The sequence below is a fragment of the Cornus florida genome, unplaced genomic scaffold (assembly GCF_030987335.1).
Source record: "Cornus florida cultivar Cherokee Brave unplaced genomic scaffold, ASM3098733v1 CherokeeBrave_3.0.0_Hap2_scaffold_163, whole genome shotgun sequence".
In the NCBI taxonomy this organism is placed as follows: Eukaryota; Viridiplantae; Streptophyta; class Magnoliopsida; order Cornales; family Cornaceae; genus Cornus; species Cornus florida.
In genome coordinates, this window is record NW_026775653.1 from 34,165 (window position 1) to 53,516 (window position 19,352).

Sequence of the window (19,352 nt, forward strand, 5' to 3'; positions counted from 1 at the left end):
GGTTTGGATAGGGGTTTTATGAGGGGGCATTGAAAGGATGCACATGTAGGCCCCATTGTAACCCCAAAATTAAACAAATATCACTTGTGAAATGAAAGGGTGAGGAATGGATTCCTCAAAACACACACACACACACAAAATAAAATAATAATAATAATAAAAATATATATATATTGTCACATGGATATGAGTCATGAATGATGATGAAGGAGAAATATGGTATTGGGGCGGCTCACAAAACACTAATACTCTTATCCCATTGTGACTAGATGTGTGAAGAAAATGATGTAACCTTTACTAAAGTGGGTTACATATTGGACTAAATAAGAAATTCCAATTAGTGGGTCACATAGAATTTTCAGAAATTAAGAGACATTGAGACATTTTGTATAGTTGTTAAACCAAAGAAGAAGCCAAGAAGATAAAAGTATACGGCAGGTTTCAATTGGAAATATATATATATGGAGAAAGAAAGAAATAAATAAAGTTATTGTGTCTTTCGGCATACTCTTGGCAGCACACGCATATTGAAAGATGTTGCCCTTCCACCAAACTCAAAACCAAACTATAGAAAGAAAAAAAAAAAAAAAAAGCTACCAAACATTCTCCCTCTCACCTATTCATCCATGAACAAGGGCCAATCACAGTCCATTTCTATAGAATAGAATTCAACTACTTGGGTCCATTGTTTTTGGATACAACTATGTTGAAAAAGTCTCAAATAGTGATCATTCTTTTTATTTTTTATAGAGTCAAAAGATTATTCGAAAATGATTGGGTTTGAACTCGTTAAAATATTTATGAACCTAGAAACAATATTAAGGGTGCACAATCTTAAGGGATTGGCTCAAATAGATAAATAATTTGACCCTGGTATTTTGTAAAGAATTAGGTCTAAAGTTCAGTACGAAAATGGAGAAAGAATGGTTCAGTTTGGTTCTGATTAATTGTTCGCTTTTGATAATATTGTTGAAACAATTTGTTTAATTTTTAAATATATATATAGGGAAACAAACTCGCTTCAATCACGGTTCTCTTCATTAATATTATAATCATATGTTTGTTTTATGTCTGATTTGGTCTTAATGGATTAGAACCGAAACGGTAAAATAACAGTTTCTAATTTTGGAATCGGAACTGAATTATAAAAGAATTGAAATGAAGCTTGGATCGATACCGATTTGTTGGTTCTAACAGTTTCTTGTGTACCCCTAAACAATATGGCTTCTCATTATTCTTGATAATTAGTTACACTTTCATCCTTACTTAACCAATGAATTTGCAAAAAAAATTCTCTTTTTACCTTTGCAGTTCGATGATCAATTTCAGGTTGAGGATCATTCTCCCTAATATGGTCAATTAGGTATTAAAAATATATATATATATATATCTTGGTGAATTGATACTTAAGGCCCTATATGTGGCAAATACATATAGTCATAGACCCACCCGAATAAAAACCCGAATAATTCGGGCGTGGGTAATGCTCGCCCGAGAGTAGAGACGAGGTCTGATGGAATTCACGCTCACCTTACCTCCAAATGAAGCTCACGTAGCGCGTATATCACGGGCTCTGCCTACGCGTGGTTTAAATTTTACCACAAGAGTACTTTTTCTCTTACTTTTCTTTTTTTTTTTTCTTTTTTTTTTTTTTAATAATAAAAAAGAGCAGAACTATCATGCGTGCAACCTCATGTAAACCATCCATTAGGCTCTCTTGTGATGTACACATATCTGAACACTATAGATGATCTTGTAAATGATAAAAAATGGCTAAAATTCAATGAATAGTTGATACACATTATTCTCATATTTATTATTTTCTCATGGGATGTGATAAATGATAGACATTATTATTCTTAATTCAATTAATGAGAATCAAGTATAAAAGATTTGTATTATTTATTTCAAGAATAAGAAAAAAAAATAAAAAATAAATTGAGTGCATTTATCACCTCCATTTTCCCATTGAAGTGATGACAACAACTATAATCTCTCACTTGTTCAATGAAGTAAATCCGATTGTGATGAGACTTAAACCATTTAATTACTAGTAATTGTTTAATTTAATATAACAATTAATTTAATATACTCCAATTATCACATCTCAGTCATTAAATGACCCAAATCCATGGTTATTATGTCATTCATAAATCATGGAGATTGTCATCTCTCAGGCTTTAAATGATGTAAGTGTGTTATTAGATTATGAAAATTAATATAGGATTATCAAAATTAATACAAAAGTTAAGTTGACCTACTATGGCAAGTCAACTAAGCTGCAATACTCATGTGTTACAAAATTCTTGTCTATTTTTCTATTCTAGGATGTCTCAAAATATACATTTCATTCTAAATTTTTTATAATATTTTCAAAGTACCCTTTTAACATTGACTTGGTTAAACGAGTGCACTAATTACAAAGTACTCATTTGTGACAAAGGTGTATAATTTTTGAATAAGTAATACTATTAAGAAGTGCACTAATTACAAAGTACTCATTTGTGACAAAGGTGTATAATTTTTGAATAAGTAATACTATTAAGAAAACGTCCCGTGATAAGAGCCACCAGCTCTCATATTTTATCACTGTATTGAAAAAATATATTAAATGATTCATTTAACTTTCTACAATTTTTTTTCATAAAATAATTGGTTACCCATTCTTATTCTCTAGTTTTTATAAGAGAGTAAGTACTAGGCACAAGCTAATTCAGCTTACCTAACATAGTTTTTGGACAAGTAAATTAAATAGAGGTATTAAATAGTTCATTTGACTTTTGATTGGTCTCAAGAATATTGACTCTCTTAGTAACATTACTCATTCTGGACCAACATTATCTTTGAAATTGCATCTGCAAAGAGTTCATGGAAACTATAATAAGGTCTAACAAGTTAGAGTTTACTCTTGAAAAAGCTCGTGCCTATAAAATCCTTTGCTAATTCGGAATCCATGGGTGCTGAGTGATATCAAATTTCGCTAAAACTAATTATCATATCTCAGACTTTGAATGATATATCATTATTAGATTACAAAAATTAATGCATGATTACAAAAATTAATATACAACTTGAATTAATCGATAACTCTCTAATTACCGTCTAATGCTCTATTTGATAGGAAAGAAGAAAATTGAATGAAAGGGAGGGAAGAAAAGATTAATGAGACATTTTTAAAGAAGATATTGCATCATTCCCTCTTTAATTAACTATCACAGAGATTATCATATCTCAAACTTTGAAGGATATATCAGTTTTAGATTACGAAAATTAATGCATGGTTACAAAAATTAATATACAACTTGAATTAACCTAAGATAACTCTCTAAGTACCGTCTAATGCTTCATTTGGTAGAAAAGAAGAAAAATGAATAGAAGGGAGAGAAGAAGAGATGAATGAGACATCGAATATATTGTATTATTCCTTCTCTTTGTTTGGTTGAATGAAAGAGAAAAATATGTAATAATACTTTATTTTGTTTGTTAGGAGAGAAGAGAAGAGAGAAGAGAGTGTTAATTATAAAATAAAATTTGTAATTTAAAAACTTTTATAGCAACCTTATCTTTCTTCCTTCGCGTTTTCGGACCATATTTGAAGGGATAAAAATTTGTAAAAAGGGAATGATGACTCATCGATTATATTTTCTTTTCTCTTCTTACATTATTTTTACCAAACGATGAAAGTTTGATTTTTTCTTCCTTTCTATCAAACGGAGTATAAGAGAATAGACACAAGGGGACTCCACTTACCCAACAAAAAATTTTCTTAGCCAACATAACTTTTGAGATTAACAAGTGGATTCCATCATTTCATTTAACGGCTGAAAATCTCGTGGATACGCTATTTTGGGGGTATTGTAGACTTTCTATGTCCCCAGAGAAGTTTCATGGGAAACTACAATAAGGTCTAACGCATGTTAGACTTTACTCCTGAAAAAACTCGTGCCTCCGAATCCCATACCAATTCCATATATCCATGGGTGCTGACTGAGCCGCAGCCAAAAATACTTTATTCCACACCCAGATTGTGACCAATAGCTTAAAACCTCTGTTAGAAAATTCAGAAAAAAAACGAAAAGAAAAGTAAAAAGAATAAAATAGACTAATTATTAATTAATTAATCTAACTAAATTAAACACTGGTATTGTATAAAAGAGAATCATCAAAATTAAAATACTACTATCTTCAATTCAAGAGAAAGGAAAAGAAACTCCCTCATGACTCATGACTCATGACATAAAACCCTACTTCTAGAGAGAGAAAGGAAGACAGAAAAAAAAAAAAACGGAAAAGTAAAAAGAAAGTTAGAGAGAGAGAGAGAGAGAGAGAGAGAGAAGCAAGCTAGAGAGAGAGAGAAGATTTTAATATAGCTAGAGAGAGAGAGGGGAGGGGTGAAAATGAAAGCATTGCCGGCAAAGACGGGAAAGAGTGAGAAGGTGGTGGTGTTGTGTTTGAAGAAGAAGGAAGTGGTGTCTATGGAGATGCGAGCCACTGAGTCCAATAGGGAAGGAACCTTCTCTGTACTCTTCCTTTTCCTCCTTTACATTCTCATTCTCTTCGTTCTTTGATTTCCTTCTCTATACACATACATATATATATAGACAGAAACACAAACTTATATATTTAATCAGTGAATTTCGTTGATCTAGGGTTTTTCTGTAACCATTTTCCGGTTTAATTTGTCCCAAATCGGACAATTAGTTGTTCTTGTTGGTGGTGGTACTGGGTTTTAGGGTTTCGTTTGCTGTTAGAGCTTGTACTGTTTGATTTGAGGTGAATCGTATCAGAACTGGGTTTAGTTGTTGGTGTTCTTCTAGGTTTCAAACTCTGGATCTTGTTTTTCTGATGCTCGAATCGACCTTGGGATCTAAATTAGCTGATGTTGATGATTCTGGGATCGGTTAGCTGGGTTTAGGGTTTGAGAGTCTCGAGCTGTTTTTTAATTGCTGTGATAGATTCATCAGGGAAAAAAGGGAAAAAAAATACACTGTTCCTTTATTGTTGTTGTTTAGATTCATTGTGTTTCCATGTCTTTTTATAATTATACGATTCTATGTAAATAAAATCCATTTTGTGCGTAATTTTAGTGGTAGCAATCGGTTTCCTTTTTTTGCCATAGTTTGTATTGGAGGAGGAATTTCATTTCCTGTTTTATTTGTTTACCAAAAAGAAAAAAAAAAGAGGGAAAAAAAAGAAAAACCAAGCTCAAAATCACCCGTTTGAGTTTCGAATCCGAGACCCACCATTTTTCTTGTGGGTTTTGTAATTTCAATTTTTTTAATTGGGTCTTTGAATACCAGCAAGTCGGAGAATTTCAAAGCAGTAGTTTTTTGTTATTTTAGTTATAATTAGGAGGAGAAGAAGATTGACAAAATTTTTGTGTTGAGGAGAAGGAATTTGGTGGTTTAACTTGGTGGGTCATTGCTTTCTATGGGAATACCTGATAGGTCACTCATAGATTTGATTGAAAGAGTTTGGTCTTGGATTTATTGGGGAGCAAGCGATCTGTCTTCTTTGTCTGAGAAACTCCATATGGATGACAACATTTGCAAAGCGTGTTGTGAGTGTGAGATGAACTTTACAGTTACTTGCCTCAGGTATTACTGCCAAAGCTGTGGTCGAATGTTGTGTAGGAATTGTGCGAGGGGCTATGGCTCTTCGGTGATCGATGCATCAGGAGATATGGGAAGCATGACAGAGATTGGGATTCGTATAAAGTCTTGCCGGTTTTGTTCCCTTGGGAAGAAATATAGTGATAAAATCTACCCATCTGAGTCTCCCCGACAAAGCCCCGAACCACCCTCTTCGAGTTTCAGTGGCGAAAGATTTGATAGTTACTCTCCCCATGCTACCAGAAGCGGTATTACCTCATTTGCAGTTCACCCTTCTCCAGTATCGTCGATCCACTGCTCTTTCAACAGGTATGTAGTAAGGTAGTTTGGAGTTATGATTTCCCTAGGTTGCTAGATCTCTATCTTTTATACAATAGAATGATAGTATGAAGCTGTTAGTTACTGAATTCTTGTGTCTTTATCTTCATTCAAGTGTTCAGAAATCATATGAAAGTGAAACCATTCTGGTTTGCGTGCATTTGAATTAAATTCTGTTTTGTTTTGGTTTATTTTTGGCATTTAGATTTACTAAATTCTTTTCAGTTCGATTAAGTAACTTCATTTTTATCTTCTTAATGTCGCTGGGGTGATTTTGGAGACTGTTATATCATTGTTCATAAATCACCTATTTGTTTCTTCCACCTCGTTTGAGCTCACAAGTTAGAATCATTTCCATACCGGTTCCAACTTAGAGGAATCTTTTAATTTTCACATGATCTGGAAAAGCTCCATTAGTGTAACGAGAACCTGTTTTCTTGAGTGGATGAGGCACTAACAACTAACAATATGTTTACATTTGTAGGAGTGATGAGGAAGATGGAGAGGATTCCATGAAGCACTTTTTCAGCCCATCTAGTGAATACTGTCATGACACTTCAGATATAGATTCCAGTAGTGTTAGTGCTAGACATGAGTTCTATAGTTTTAAGTCAGTTGGATCAAGTCCTTCAGACAGCCCCTCTAGGATTCATATTACTTCCAATAGAGTTGGGCATTCTGTACAGAAGGAGCAAGGGGGAAGACCGATATCTCCGAACGATGGTCCCTTTGATCAAGAAGCTATGGCTGTTTTTAGAAGGCCAGAGATAGGGACTGAGGATCCAGATACTACTGATGATTGCGCTGATGATTTGTCAATATTTCGGGATCATTGTGATAAGTTGCAAAAGCCATTGGATTTTGAAAACAATGGGCTCATTTGGTTTCCTCCACCACCTGGTGATGAAGATGATGAAATAGAAAGCAATTTCTTTGCATCCGATGATGAGGATGATGATATTGGAGAGTCATGTTCAATGTTTTCTTCCAGTATCAGCCTTCCAAGCATCTTCCCTGCAAAGGAGAAACAGAGTGAGGGGCACAAGGAACCGCTGAGAGCTGTGGTGCAGGGCCATTTTAGGGCTCTTGTATCACAGCTGCTGCAAGGGGAGGGTATAAAGGTGGGTAAAGAAAACAGTGTGGAAGAATGGCTTGACATAATTACAACAATAGCTTGGCAAGCTGCCAATTTTGTGAAACCAGATACTAGCAGAGGAGGTAGCATGGATCCTGGTGATTATGTAAAGATCAAGTGTATAGCATCAGGCAATCCTAGTGAGAGGTACAATATGTTCAATTTCCCCCTTTATTGAGGTGCTCCATATTCATTTATACCATGTTTCTTTCTTGTGTACTGTATGCTACTATGCTTCCATATCACAAGTCTTAAAGTTGGGTGTTTGTTGTGTTTGCAGCACACTCATAAAAGGAGTAGTTTGTACAAAGAATATAAAACACAAGCGCATGACATCACAATACAAAAACCCTAGATTACTTCTGTTAGGAGGAGCACTCGAGTACCAGAGAGTTCCTAATCAGCTGTCATCTTTTGATACATTACTGCAGCAGGTTTCTTTTTAACTGTTTTACTTGTTCATCTTTATTATAAAATCAGATTGGTGGAATGAGTTTCTGAATTCTGCTTCCTGAACAGGAAATAGATCATCTGAAGATGATTGTGTCAAAGATAGAAACCCACCACACAAACGTGCTGCTAGTAGAAAAAAGTGTATCTTCATATGCCCAAGAGTATCTATTGGCAAAAGAGATCTCTTTAGTGTTGAATGTTAAGAGGCCATTATTGGAACGTATAGCCAGGTGCACTGGTGCTCTTATAACTCCATCAATTGATCATATTTCTACGACACGGCTGGGGCACTGTGAGCTCTTCCGCTTAGAGAGAATGACTGAAGACCTTGAGACTCAGTGCAAGAAGAAGCCATCCAAAACCTTGATGTTTTTTGAAGGTTGCCCCAGACGTTTGGGTTGCACGGTAATGCTTTTTTCTTTTCTTTCTTTTATTTTTTATTATTTATTTATTTATTAATTATTATTATTATTTATCTTCTTCGTATTCTTTAATAACCTATTATTTATTCCGGTTGTATTTGAAATTGAATATATCTGAGGTTCTGAAAAGTATGTTCCACAAGGATTGATGACATGGTTGCCATGCATCCATCATGTTTGATGCTTGCATTGGAATTGACTTCTTTGGTCTTTTGTAGAATTTCCTTTAACAAGGATGTATAAGTGGACATTTAGATATGTCTGGAGCCTTTGCCATAGAAATGTAGAGCAGGATGTTGTTAATGTTATGGATAAACCAAATAATATATTTTGGTTGGTTTTGGCCATTCTGCAATTCATAGGCATTCATATAATCATTACTTGTGATTCCCATACGTTTAAGCTATTATCTTTCTCCAGTTTCTCATCCCAGATAATATGCTCACCGTTTAAATTGGATAAATCTATTAATGGCATTCTCATGCCTGTGGCCTGTTTATTTACCACTCTTATGATATGTGCCTTCATTCATTGCTGCACCCATTTTATTTGCTATATGCTGCACTCATTGATCTTCTTCATACAAGTCTATAATCTATGATGTTGGTGCATCATATTTTATGAAATCTGAAATCCTTTCATTTCTTTTTTGAAGTATTTTCTAGTTATTGTTTCAGTTCTCCATGCAGAATCTGTTATCTGTCTTGAAGGCCATTTGGGTGTTAATCATGTCATTCTAGTGGGCTATACTAAATTGCCCAGGACACAAACATTTTACCTAATAAATGTATATGTTATGTTATATATCCTTTTTGGAAGTGTTACAAAAAATGAGAGCAGTATATTTTAGACCTTTCTTTGTCTACGTATTGGTTGATTTTGGTCAAATTTTGATGCTATGTTCTCATAATGGTTTTTGTCTAATTACAAACTGACTGCTGATTTGTTTGCTTGCGTATTTTTTTCCCCCTTTCCTTCTTAAACTCATGGCATTTTTCATTCTTATCTTTGGATACTCGATGTGTGCTTCCCCTTTCCCAAAGAAAGAGAAGATCATTGTCAAGAATTATTATCATACTTGTCATTTATCTACAAAGTTTGTTAACAATGTGAAGGGATTGTCAATATCTTTTAATGATGCGAACCCCCCTCCCAAAAAAAGAAAGAAAGAAAAAGGAAGTAAATAAAAAAAGGAAAAAGGTTAGTTTCTATGAGTATCTGTTTTAGAACTACAGCCGGTTATTGGGTTCTAGATAGTGTTGTGTTTTTTTAATCTTAATTGCATGGTGTTTTCGTTTATTATTTGGGTTTCTTTACCTATTGCATTATTGTCAACATACTTTAATGTATCCTGGAGAAACCCTAGAGGCTAGAAGACATCTAAAGAAACTTTTATTGGTCTGATCTTTTTGTAGGTCCTGCTGAAGGGCTCATGTCGTGAAGAACTAAAGAAAGTTAAACATGTTGTTCAATATGCAGTGTTTGCAGCCCATCATTTATCCCTGGAGACATCTTTCCTCGCCGATGAGGGTGCTAGTCTTCCTAAAATGAAAGTGAAACCTTCAATTGCTATACCAGAGAGAACAGCTGGTTGTGATGCCATTTCAGTTATCCTTGGTTCTGTTTCTCCCAACAATTACCAAGCAGCAGGTTACATGTCGGATATTAACGAAGGACCTGCGGTGTTCAATTTAAAACTTGGTGAACAGGAATCATTGTGTGATTATCAGAATCCTGGTCATTGTTCTTCTCATGACTCAATGAAGTATAGAGGTGAAAATGTACTCTCTGATGCATCATACAATGATCATTTAGTAGCTAATCTGGCTCTAGAGGATTTAAGTGTATCCACTGTACTTCATTCTGAGATAAGCAATGAATCCCAGCATGAAGTGCGGGAAACCCTGGGTCAAGAAGAGAGGCTACCAGGGGAAAGTTATACAAAAATAAAGCCTGAAAGGATTGATGAAATGGAAGCATCCAGTGAATATTATTCAGCTACGGACAGTCACCAGAGCATATTGGTATCCTTTTCTAGCCGTTGTGTGCTAAATGGATCTGTATGTGAACGCTCTCGTCTTCTGCGCATCAAGTTTTATGGCAGTTTTGATAAGCCACTCGGGAGGTATCTTCGCGATGACCTGTTTGATGAGGTAACTTCTTTTGGTTTTCTTTTGTTCTGTTCTTTAGATTGCTTTTATAGAAAATGGGTTTGATGAATTTAATTGCATGTTATATTGCCAGACATCTTCTTGTCGGTCTTGTAAAGAGCCAGCTGAAGCCCATGTCCTATGCTATACCCACCAGCAGGGAAATCTCACAATAAATGTTAGACGCATTCCCTCGGTGAAACTACCTGGGGAGCGTGATGGAAAGATCTGGATGTGGCACCGATGCCTCAGGTGTGCGCATATAGATGGAGTTCCTCCAGCAACCCGTAGAGTAGTCATGTCTGATGCTGCTTGGGGACTTTCTTTTGGAAAGTTTTTGGAACTTAGTTTTTCAAATCATGCAACTGCTAATCGTGTTGCAAGTTGTGGCCATTCTCTGCAAAGGGATTGTCTCCGTTATTATGGGTACATGCTATTCTTGGGATCTTCTTTCAATTTCTTATTGTTGCATGCAATAATGATGATTAATTGAAAAAATTCTAACTATGAATTGTGACGATGGCGATCATTGTGTGTGTGTGTGTGTGTGTGTATTTGCCTTAACAGGTTTGGGAGTATGGTTGCGTTCTTCCGCTATTCTCCCATTGAGATTCTTTCTGTTCATTTGCCTCCTTCGGTGCTCGAGTTCAATGGCCATCTTCAACAGAAGTGGATAAGAAAAGAGGCATCAGAGGTACTATATAATATTTAAAATTGCCATTCTCTGCAATCTTGGATTCATGTTTAGCACAGATTATCCTTATATATATATATACAGAATTGTTCTCTTGCTCCCTGGTGTGCAAGAAAATGTATGCACACCTGAAGTAGTAACCGTTAGATTCTATTTGGCAGTTAAAAAGGTAGTTTATGTTTTTATATCCAACGGTGATGATTTAATTCGTGTATAAATTCCTTGCACACCAGTGAGTAGGTCAACAGTCCTATATATATATATATATATATATATTTATATAAATTATCTAGATAACTTCTGCGAATAACCATGTAGTAACGTTCTACCTTTCACTCAGCTGCTGACTAAGACGGAGGCCTTGTATGCGGAGATATCAGATGTACTAGATGGCATTGAACAGAAATGTACATCTTTTGGCCATGAACCATCTGATACAAGTGAGTTACATAGCCACATTGTGGAGTTGAAAGACCTGCTTGTAAAAGAGAGAAATGATTACAATGTAAGCCTCAACTTGATACTCGAGCCGATTTCCATATTTAATTGTTTGAATACAGTTCTTGATTGGTATGGCACATTGTACTTATAATTTTTTATCTTTAATTTTCCGAAAAAATAGTGATATATTTTTTTAGAAGGTTGTGTTTTTGTTATCATTTTTTCAAGTAATGCGTCCATATAGTTCTGAACAATTTCCATCATTTTGAACAGGATTTGCTTCAACCAGGTAGGGAAGAGAGACCACAATTGGGTCAGACAGCAGTCGACATTCTTGAACTTAATCGCTTGAGACACTCCCTACTAATAGGTTCGCATGTTTGGGATCGTCGCATTTATTCATTGGACTCTCTCCTCAAAACAAGCTGTTCTAATTCCAAGTTTACGCCGGTTGCTTTATCTGATGCTGAGCTGAAAGAGTGGAAAAGTGATCCATTACTTAAGGATGGCAGCTTTGACTTCAGTCACGAGTTTCCCAGGAATGATATGCAATTAGAGCAGAAGGAGAACCCTAACTTGTCACCTTCCGAGTCTGTTGTTCCGGAAGACTCCATGTTAACCTTAAGCCATCGTTCCAGAGAGGAGGAATTATACTCTGATGGGGATATTACAGTCAACAAGACATCCTTGGAAAGGATCCCCTCTGCTGCATCCAATCTGTCAGATAAAATAGATTCTGCGTGGACAGGTACTAATCAACCTTCCTTGAAGGCTCAGTTTCTTCGAAAACTGCAGTTGGATGGACCTGAAGCTGGTTCTGGAAGAGAAATGAATCAAAATGATAGTCCACCTTTTAAAAGGCTACTGTCACCGACTAGAGTGTATTCCTTCGATTCTGCAGTAAGACTTCAGGAAAGAATTAAGAAAGGATTGCCCCCCTCTTCCTTGCATTTATCGACTCTCAGATCTTTTCATGCTTCTGGAGACTACAGGAGCATGGTTAGAGATCCAGTACAGAGGTCTTATTCTCAAATGTCGACATGTGAGGCTCAAAAATTAAATTTTTCGCTCAATTCACCGTCATTTATCTCCTCTGCATCTCTTGTGCCTGAAGGGGCACGATTGCTGCTTCCACAGGCAGGTCAAAATAGTTTGGTCATTGCTGTTTATGACAGTGAACCCACCAGCATTATATCTTATGCCCTAAGTTGCAAGGAATACGAGGAGTACGTTACTGGTAAGCTCAGTAGGCATGGAGGCTGGAATGCTGGTGCCAACAAAGGCTCTTCTGTAGCTTCTAGCTTTTCATCATGTCAGTCTTTTGGGTCCATGGACTTGGATTATGTCCACTACAGAAGTTATGGATATGAAGATGCTTCTTCAACAACTGGAACAGTGTTTGCAGATCCCAAGAACTCTCCTCATCCAAGAATAACTTTTGAAGATGACTCATCAACTGCTGGGAGCAAAGTGAAGTTGTCTGTCACCTGTTATTTTGCAAAGCACTTTGATGCACTTAGAAAGAAATGCTGCCCTAGCAAAGTGGATTTTGTATGTTCCTTAAGCCGTTGCCGGAGATGGAGTGCACAAGGTGGAAAGAGCAATGTGTATTTTGCCAAGTCATTGGATGAGAGATTCATTATAAAACAAGTGACAAAGACTGAGTTGGAATCTTTTGAGGAATTTGCACCTGAGTACTTCAAATATTTGACAGATTCACTTGGTTCAGGAAGTCCAACGTGTCTTGCTAAAATTCTCGGTATTTATCAGGTTAGAGCTCTTTTATACAGCCTTGTGTGTAATGCCTTTTTTGTATGCGTCAGCGAATGTGTTGAATGAAAATATATTTTGGCTGGGGAGGGATAAGGTGTCGAATGTTGAATGAAAATATAATGTATTCTTGTGATCTTGTCTAATAATATATTGGTTAATTGTCAGGTCACTGTCAAGCACCTGAAAGGTGGCAAGGAAACAAAAATGGATTTGATGATCATGGAGAATCTATTCTTCAAAAGAAATATCTCAAGGGTTTATGATCTTAAGGGCTCTTCACGATCTCGCTACAACTCGGATACTACAGGGGCAAACAAAGTACTGCTTGATATGAATCTTTTAGAAGCACTACGAACAGATCCCATATTTCTTGGAAGCAAGGCAAAGAGAAGCCTAGAGAGAGCTGTTTGGAATGATACATCCTTTTTAGCAGTAAGTTGTTTTAGCAATCTAATCATTGCATCAAGATTTTGAATCCAACTTCATTCCTGAAAGCCCAAACCCACTTAGGAGGTCTTAAGGGCTAGCCCAGTGCACGAGGCTCCCCCCACTTAGTAGACCTACAAAATTTATTACTCTGTATTTTTGTATTTGATAAATTTACGTAGGATTGCCGAGGACTGTGGTCTTCTGATTCTTAATGATCACTGTTAATCTTTCTTGCTTTTGTGCAGTCTGTTGATGTAATGGACTATTCTTTGTTGGTCGGGGTGGATGAGGAGCGCAAGGAGCTAGTGTTGGGGATCATTGATTTCATGAGACAATACACTTGGGACAAGCATTTGGAGACATGGGTGAAGGCTTCTGGCATACTTGGCGGTCGGAAGAATGCTCCCCCAACCATTATTTCTCCAAAACAATACAAGAGAAGATTCCGAAAAGCGATGACAACCTATTTTCTTACGGTACCCGATCAATGGACATTTTGAACCTGCATTGTTGCATTTTTTTCCCCGAACATTGTTAATTAATAAGGAAAAGGGAGGAAAATATAGAAGAGAGAAATGGGGAGCTATATAAGATATCCCTTTCTCAATTATTTTGTACATGGTTATTGGGGGAGAAGAGGTTTATATAAAAAGGAGGGAACGAAGTTCCTTGGGAAATTCCTTTGTACTTTTTGTACATGTACACAAGCTTTCCTTGGAAAGAAGTAGTTTCTTTGAGTCGCTTGGACTACAAATAGACATTTACTATTATTAATATTAATTTTATTTTTCTTCTCCATTAAGGTTACTATTAAATTATATATATATATATATATATATATATATATATATATATATATATATATATTGTTGTGAAGAGGAGAAAGTATAAATAAAAGGGAGGTTGCTTTAAGGGGGAAAAAGGACACTATCCAAATCATGGGAAGGTGAAATGAACTCTTATTTTTTATTTTGAAGGATGAAAAAGGAATTGTTGCACATTTATTGTTCTCTGGGTTCAACCTAGCTCTATTTCTACTACATGTACAAATGTGACTAAAAGCACATCAATTGCTAAGAACTAATTCAATATGGTAAAATGTAGAGAGTGACTGAGTGAGAACTTGATTTCTCTATTTGCTGTTATGAGGCCAAAGCTAACTGGATCTCTCCATCGTTGGTTGGTAGAAAATCCCCTCGCTTCTGCATATAATAAAATCAACAAAAGAAAGAAAATCAAAGTAAATTTATAATACTAAAAGAAACTACATTTATTGTGTAAGACACTTTTGTCTTACGAAAATTTTACAAGAGTTTGTTTTTAAAAATTTATCTCAGAGTCATTGATTCGAAATAAAGAAATCGATTTTTTACATGCACAGAAAATACTGCGTGCATTTTATTATCTCTAAATTACGTCGCAATGACGGATTCTGTGCACTAGGTTTGCCTTCTCTGTATATAAAAGTGGATAGTGAGGTAGGAGAGGTCTTTGACGGAGGATGTACACAATAGGTACTGGGAATTGCACTGCAATATCTGTTCTAAAGTCAAAAGCTTCGTCTAGTCTAATTGGGTTAGGTGTTTGGATTCAGGAACAAATCAATCCTAACAGGACCAATCAATCTTTTTTATTATTTTTTTAAAAGGAAAAGAATAAAAAAAAAAAGTAATTTTTAAAAGCCGGTCCGCCTTAAGAAAGGAAGCCAATTCAATAACCTCTGCTTCATGAGGCGTGTTCTCCACTATATATATATATTTTTAATTGGTACTTACACACTGTCTCCATTGAAGTTCGAATTTCTAATTTTCTTTTAAAAAATAAAAGCCTTGTACCGTTAGGCCACTTGCCTATCTGTAACCCTCCACTATATTATTTTATATCTCACGCTTCAAATTTTTTTTTTTTTTTAAAGGATATTCCATAATAAATATCCCCATATTGTACAAGTTTTCCACAACTAAACTGCACTCGTAGTATTCACGAGTACTTACGCTTTATTAAAAGTCAATGTTAGATTCATTAAAGCTACCCATTTTTCAGCCCACCAACTTACCGCAATGTCTGCTACCCATTTTTTGGTCCACCAACGTACCGCAATGTCTTCCATCCACATTATTATTAAAATAATAATAATAAAAAAAGGAAAAATTACATATAAATGGAGTCAAAGTTCCATATTTACTTAGAGACTGAGTCAAAGTTCCATATTTCTCTAAAATGGATTACTGAGGTGGCACATGGTTTTTTACTGTTTAGAAAATTGTGGTGCCTAAAATGCCCTTCTCTAACAAAAAAGTAGTACCTTCAGTGCAAAAAAGTAGTACCTTCAGTTCAAAAAAATAGTATCTTCGGAGAAAAAGTAGTACCTTCGCGGGTGTTTAAAAAACATGGTACCTGGATACCAAAAAGTAGTACTTTCAGTTCAAAAAAGTAGTACCTTCGAAGAAAAAATAATACCTTCGCGGAAGGGTATTTTAGGCACCACAATTTCTAAACAGTAAAAAACTATGTGCCACCTCAGTAATCCATTTTAGAGAAATATGAAACTTTGACTCAGCCTCTAAGTAAATATGAAATTTTGACTCCATTTATATGTAATTTTCTCAAAAAAAAAAGTCAAACTCACGAGACATGGCACAAAAATTGGATGAGTGTCTCACAAGAAAGAATTACATACCTCACGCGCCTTAAAACCATCCCTAACCCCTCCATGACCAGCCTTCCAACGCACTTGTTGGTGCAACAACGAGCCCAACTCACCACCATCGGGTGGTGCACCACCACTCACACCCCCAGCCGCCGCCGCCCTCCTATTCGCCACACAAAGCTCCATAATCTTCTCGGCTGCCTCGCCCTCGTCTTTGCTCTGCATCATTAACTTAGCCACCTCCGCCTTCGGCAGTCTCATTTTCACCCTCGTCGCCCTCTCTTTCGACTCCCCCACCACAATGCCGCTCGGTCTCATGACCGAGAGGTCCGAAGCCGATCTCCGAGACAGCATCAGGCTCTCGAGCCGGTCCTTGGCGCTCATATTTATCCCGGACCGGACTCTTCTTGGAGCCTTCTCCTCCGGAAACTTTGGCAGCTCCACCAAGAAATAGAGCCTTTTGGGCTTGAGCTCTTGGTGAGCCTCTAATGGCATTGCCCTAACACCAAAATGCTTAACTGCCTCTGATTCTAACAGGACGTGGCCCGGGTAGTCCTTCACCACCTCCCCGGCTTGGACGGGAGTCTTCAACTTGAACGTCTCGCCGGTTATCTTCATCACTTTTGCACTCTTTTTCCCTCCTAAAGTGTTGCCCATTAGGGTTTCTTGTGCTGTATTTTGGCAAGAAACAAAATGATCTCTTCTTGGTTAATATTCAGTATGAGTTCACATGACATGGTAGGTACAAGTTCAATTAGAGATACAGTTTATGGGTAGTTGTTGTTTGGGGTCAAAGAAAGACTGTGAATTTGAAAATTGGCTCCCTCTTTGACAAAAGAGAAAAGTATGTGACCCTAGCTCTCTCATTATCAATCTAAACAAAATTTTTGTTTTTTATTTATTATTATTTTTTAAAAAAACAAGAGAGGGTTGTTGCATTTATTCTAAAAAATAAATTATTATCTTTATTTATTACTTTTCAAATTTTGTAATTACGAACTATTTTTGTATTTGTGATTAGACCATATCAGTAGTCAATACAGATGACATACTCACGGGTAGGGATGACAATTTGTCCCATGGGGACGGGTACTCGTCCCGGGTTTGGGAATGAGGTGAAAAGATCTACCGTTTAAACAATTTTGAGCGTGAACGGGGCGGGGGTTTCTAAACGTTTGTGGGGATAGAGGAGTTGTCTTTTTTGTTTTGTTTTTCTTTTGCCATATCAATCTAAACTAACCAAACCTGTTGTTTTTCTTCAATTTTTGACATATTGTGTTGTTAAGGTGGGGACCATGATTGTTTCAAGCTCTTCAAAGTTTTGTGATATGTGAGAGGCATGATTACATTAATCAGATTAAATTACTTGTCTGTATTTTCTATATATGAAAATGACATGCGATAATCACGGTGTGAATTCAAAACTTGTGAACACATATATTCCATTCACGATCACGTGGGAGATTTGACTTTGACGTTAAAATTGGAAATGATCAGATTTCACGGTGACATGAAAATTATTTTTGATATGCCAAATAGTTTATAAAGTTTTATGTTGCGATTGACTTGCATGAATATAACCGAATGAAATAATTATTTTAATTATTTTTTTTTTTGTTTGGTATGCAATTTTAAGTTGAGATGGCTATTTCATTAGAAAGAAAATTTATTTCAAAGAATAAAAATCCATTTCACAAGTAAATGTATGAAATTACCATTTGATTCCCAAATAAATTTTTTTTTTTAATTTCTTTTAATAAAAATTAAGTTTTTAAAAAATCCTTATGTTTCAAGTTCAAAAACCACCACCGCCATCTCCATTACCTTCTGCAACCGTCATTGCCATTCCTAGCACTGTTGCCGCCTTCAACCACCACACCGTCGTCGCCTCCACCACCACCGTCTTCCATCACTGCCATTGTTTTTCACCACTGCCACCTTCGACCATTGCCACCTCTACGGCCTTACACCACCGTAATTGCCACCACCACCGTCTTCATTTCCGCCATCACCACCGTTTTCATTTCCGCCACCACCATAGCTTTCCACCTTCATTGCCTTCCACCACTGCCACTTCCACCACCACCCTTGTCACTGCCACCGCCACCACTATCGCGGCCTTCCACCACCACACCACTACAGCCGCCTTCTATTGTCTTCCACTACCACCATTGTCATCTCCACCGCCACTGCCACTGCCACTGCCACTGCCACTGCCACTGCCACTGTCACCACCACCGAGTTACAAAAAAGGCTGCACATATTCCACTTCACATTCTACTGCAATACAAACTGTGATATGGATTCCCATTTGCTCTGCTCATATTTTCGGGAAGATTCTTTCCTGTTGAAGATGATCATTTTTTCTGGAAAACTCATTCCCTTTCTCCAAGCAACCCTATCTTGTAACCAAGTTAAGAACACATTGAAAATTTTTGGAACTAACGCTCCTGTTTGTTTCGATGTAAAATAATTTTTTTGGAATTTTTTTTCCTTTTTTAGGTAAAAATATTTTTTTATTTTTACTTTTTCCGTATTTAGCAAAGGTCAAGGTTGAGGTTGAGGTTGAGGTTGAGGTAGAGGTCGAGTTTATTAGGCAGAACGTGCAAAAATAACTTGTCGAAAATTGATGGGTAAGCTATTTTTGTTAGATTTTAATATATATATTTTTGTAAATATTTTATAACAATCAAACGATAGAAAATAAAAAATATTTTATATCCAAACAAACACATCATGGTTTCGGGTTGTGATTGTCATGGTGTTTCCTTGAAACAGCTTCTCTTTTCTTTCTTTTCACAAATCGGACTGCACTAACTTGCGACACTGCTTACCAACCAAGTTTCTGTATTAGCTTGGCTGAGTTTCAATGGGAAATTTTGTTTTGAGCATGCAAAATTCACAAAGCAATGGAAAGTAAGTACTTAAACCTATGAAAATTGAAAGAAAAGGTTGAAGTTATAATGTTAATCTGTACGTTCGGGTGACCCAGTCGTTAAGAGGTTTCAGAGGGCGAATCGTAAACTCGAATGTCCTGAGTTCGATTCACATTATACAAATGATATATATAATCGACGAGTAATTGCATGTATCCAAAATTTATTACTTTACAATCTTAAGTCCAAAAATTTCGTAGTTAGAAGGCTCCGTTTTCAAAAAATTAATTATAATTCAGTTGGACTGATCAGTCAATAGTGGCATGAACCTTGAGGTCATGTCTTATACATTGATCAACACCAAATTAAAGGGACATATTCTAGACGACAAATACCACT

The 19,352-nt window shown here is 36.3% G+C and overlaps 2 protein-coding genes across 2 annotated transcripts; one reads left to right on the forward strand and one right to left on the reverse strand.

Moving 5' to 3' along the window:
• The first annotated feature begins 4,013 nt into the window (after positions 1-4,013).
• LOC132289058 (putative 1-phosphatidylinositol-3-phosphate 5-kinase FAB1C) lies at positions 4,014-14,223 on the forward strand. The gene is made up of 11 exons (XM_059789901.1): positions 4,014-5,921; positions 6,415-7,212; positions 7,346-7,499; positions 7,585-7,923; positions 9,356-10,093; positions 10,185-10,516; positions 10,658-10,784; positions 11,125-11,289; positions 11,499-12,995; positions 13,164-13,430; positions 13,673-14,223. Exons 1-11 carry the CDS (start codon positions 5,431-5,433, stop codon positions 13,925-13,927), a joined length of 5,163 nt encoding a protein of 1,720 aa, XP_059645884.1. The 5' UTR covers positions 4,014-5,430; the 3' UTR covers positions 13,928-14,223.
• Positions 14,224-15,890: 1,667 nt separating this feature from the next.
• On the reverse strand, positions 15,891-16,743 carry LOC132289059 (uncharacterized protein At1g66480-like). Its single transcript, XM_059789902.1, has one exon. It carries the CDS (start codon positions 16,732-16,734, stop codon positions 16,087-16,089), a length of 648 nt encoding a protein of 215 aa, XP_059645885.1. The 5' UTR covers positions 16,735-16,743; the 3' UTR covers positions 15,891-16,086.
• Positions 16,744-19,352: the final 2,609 nt, after the last annotated feature.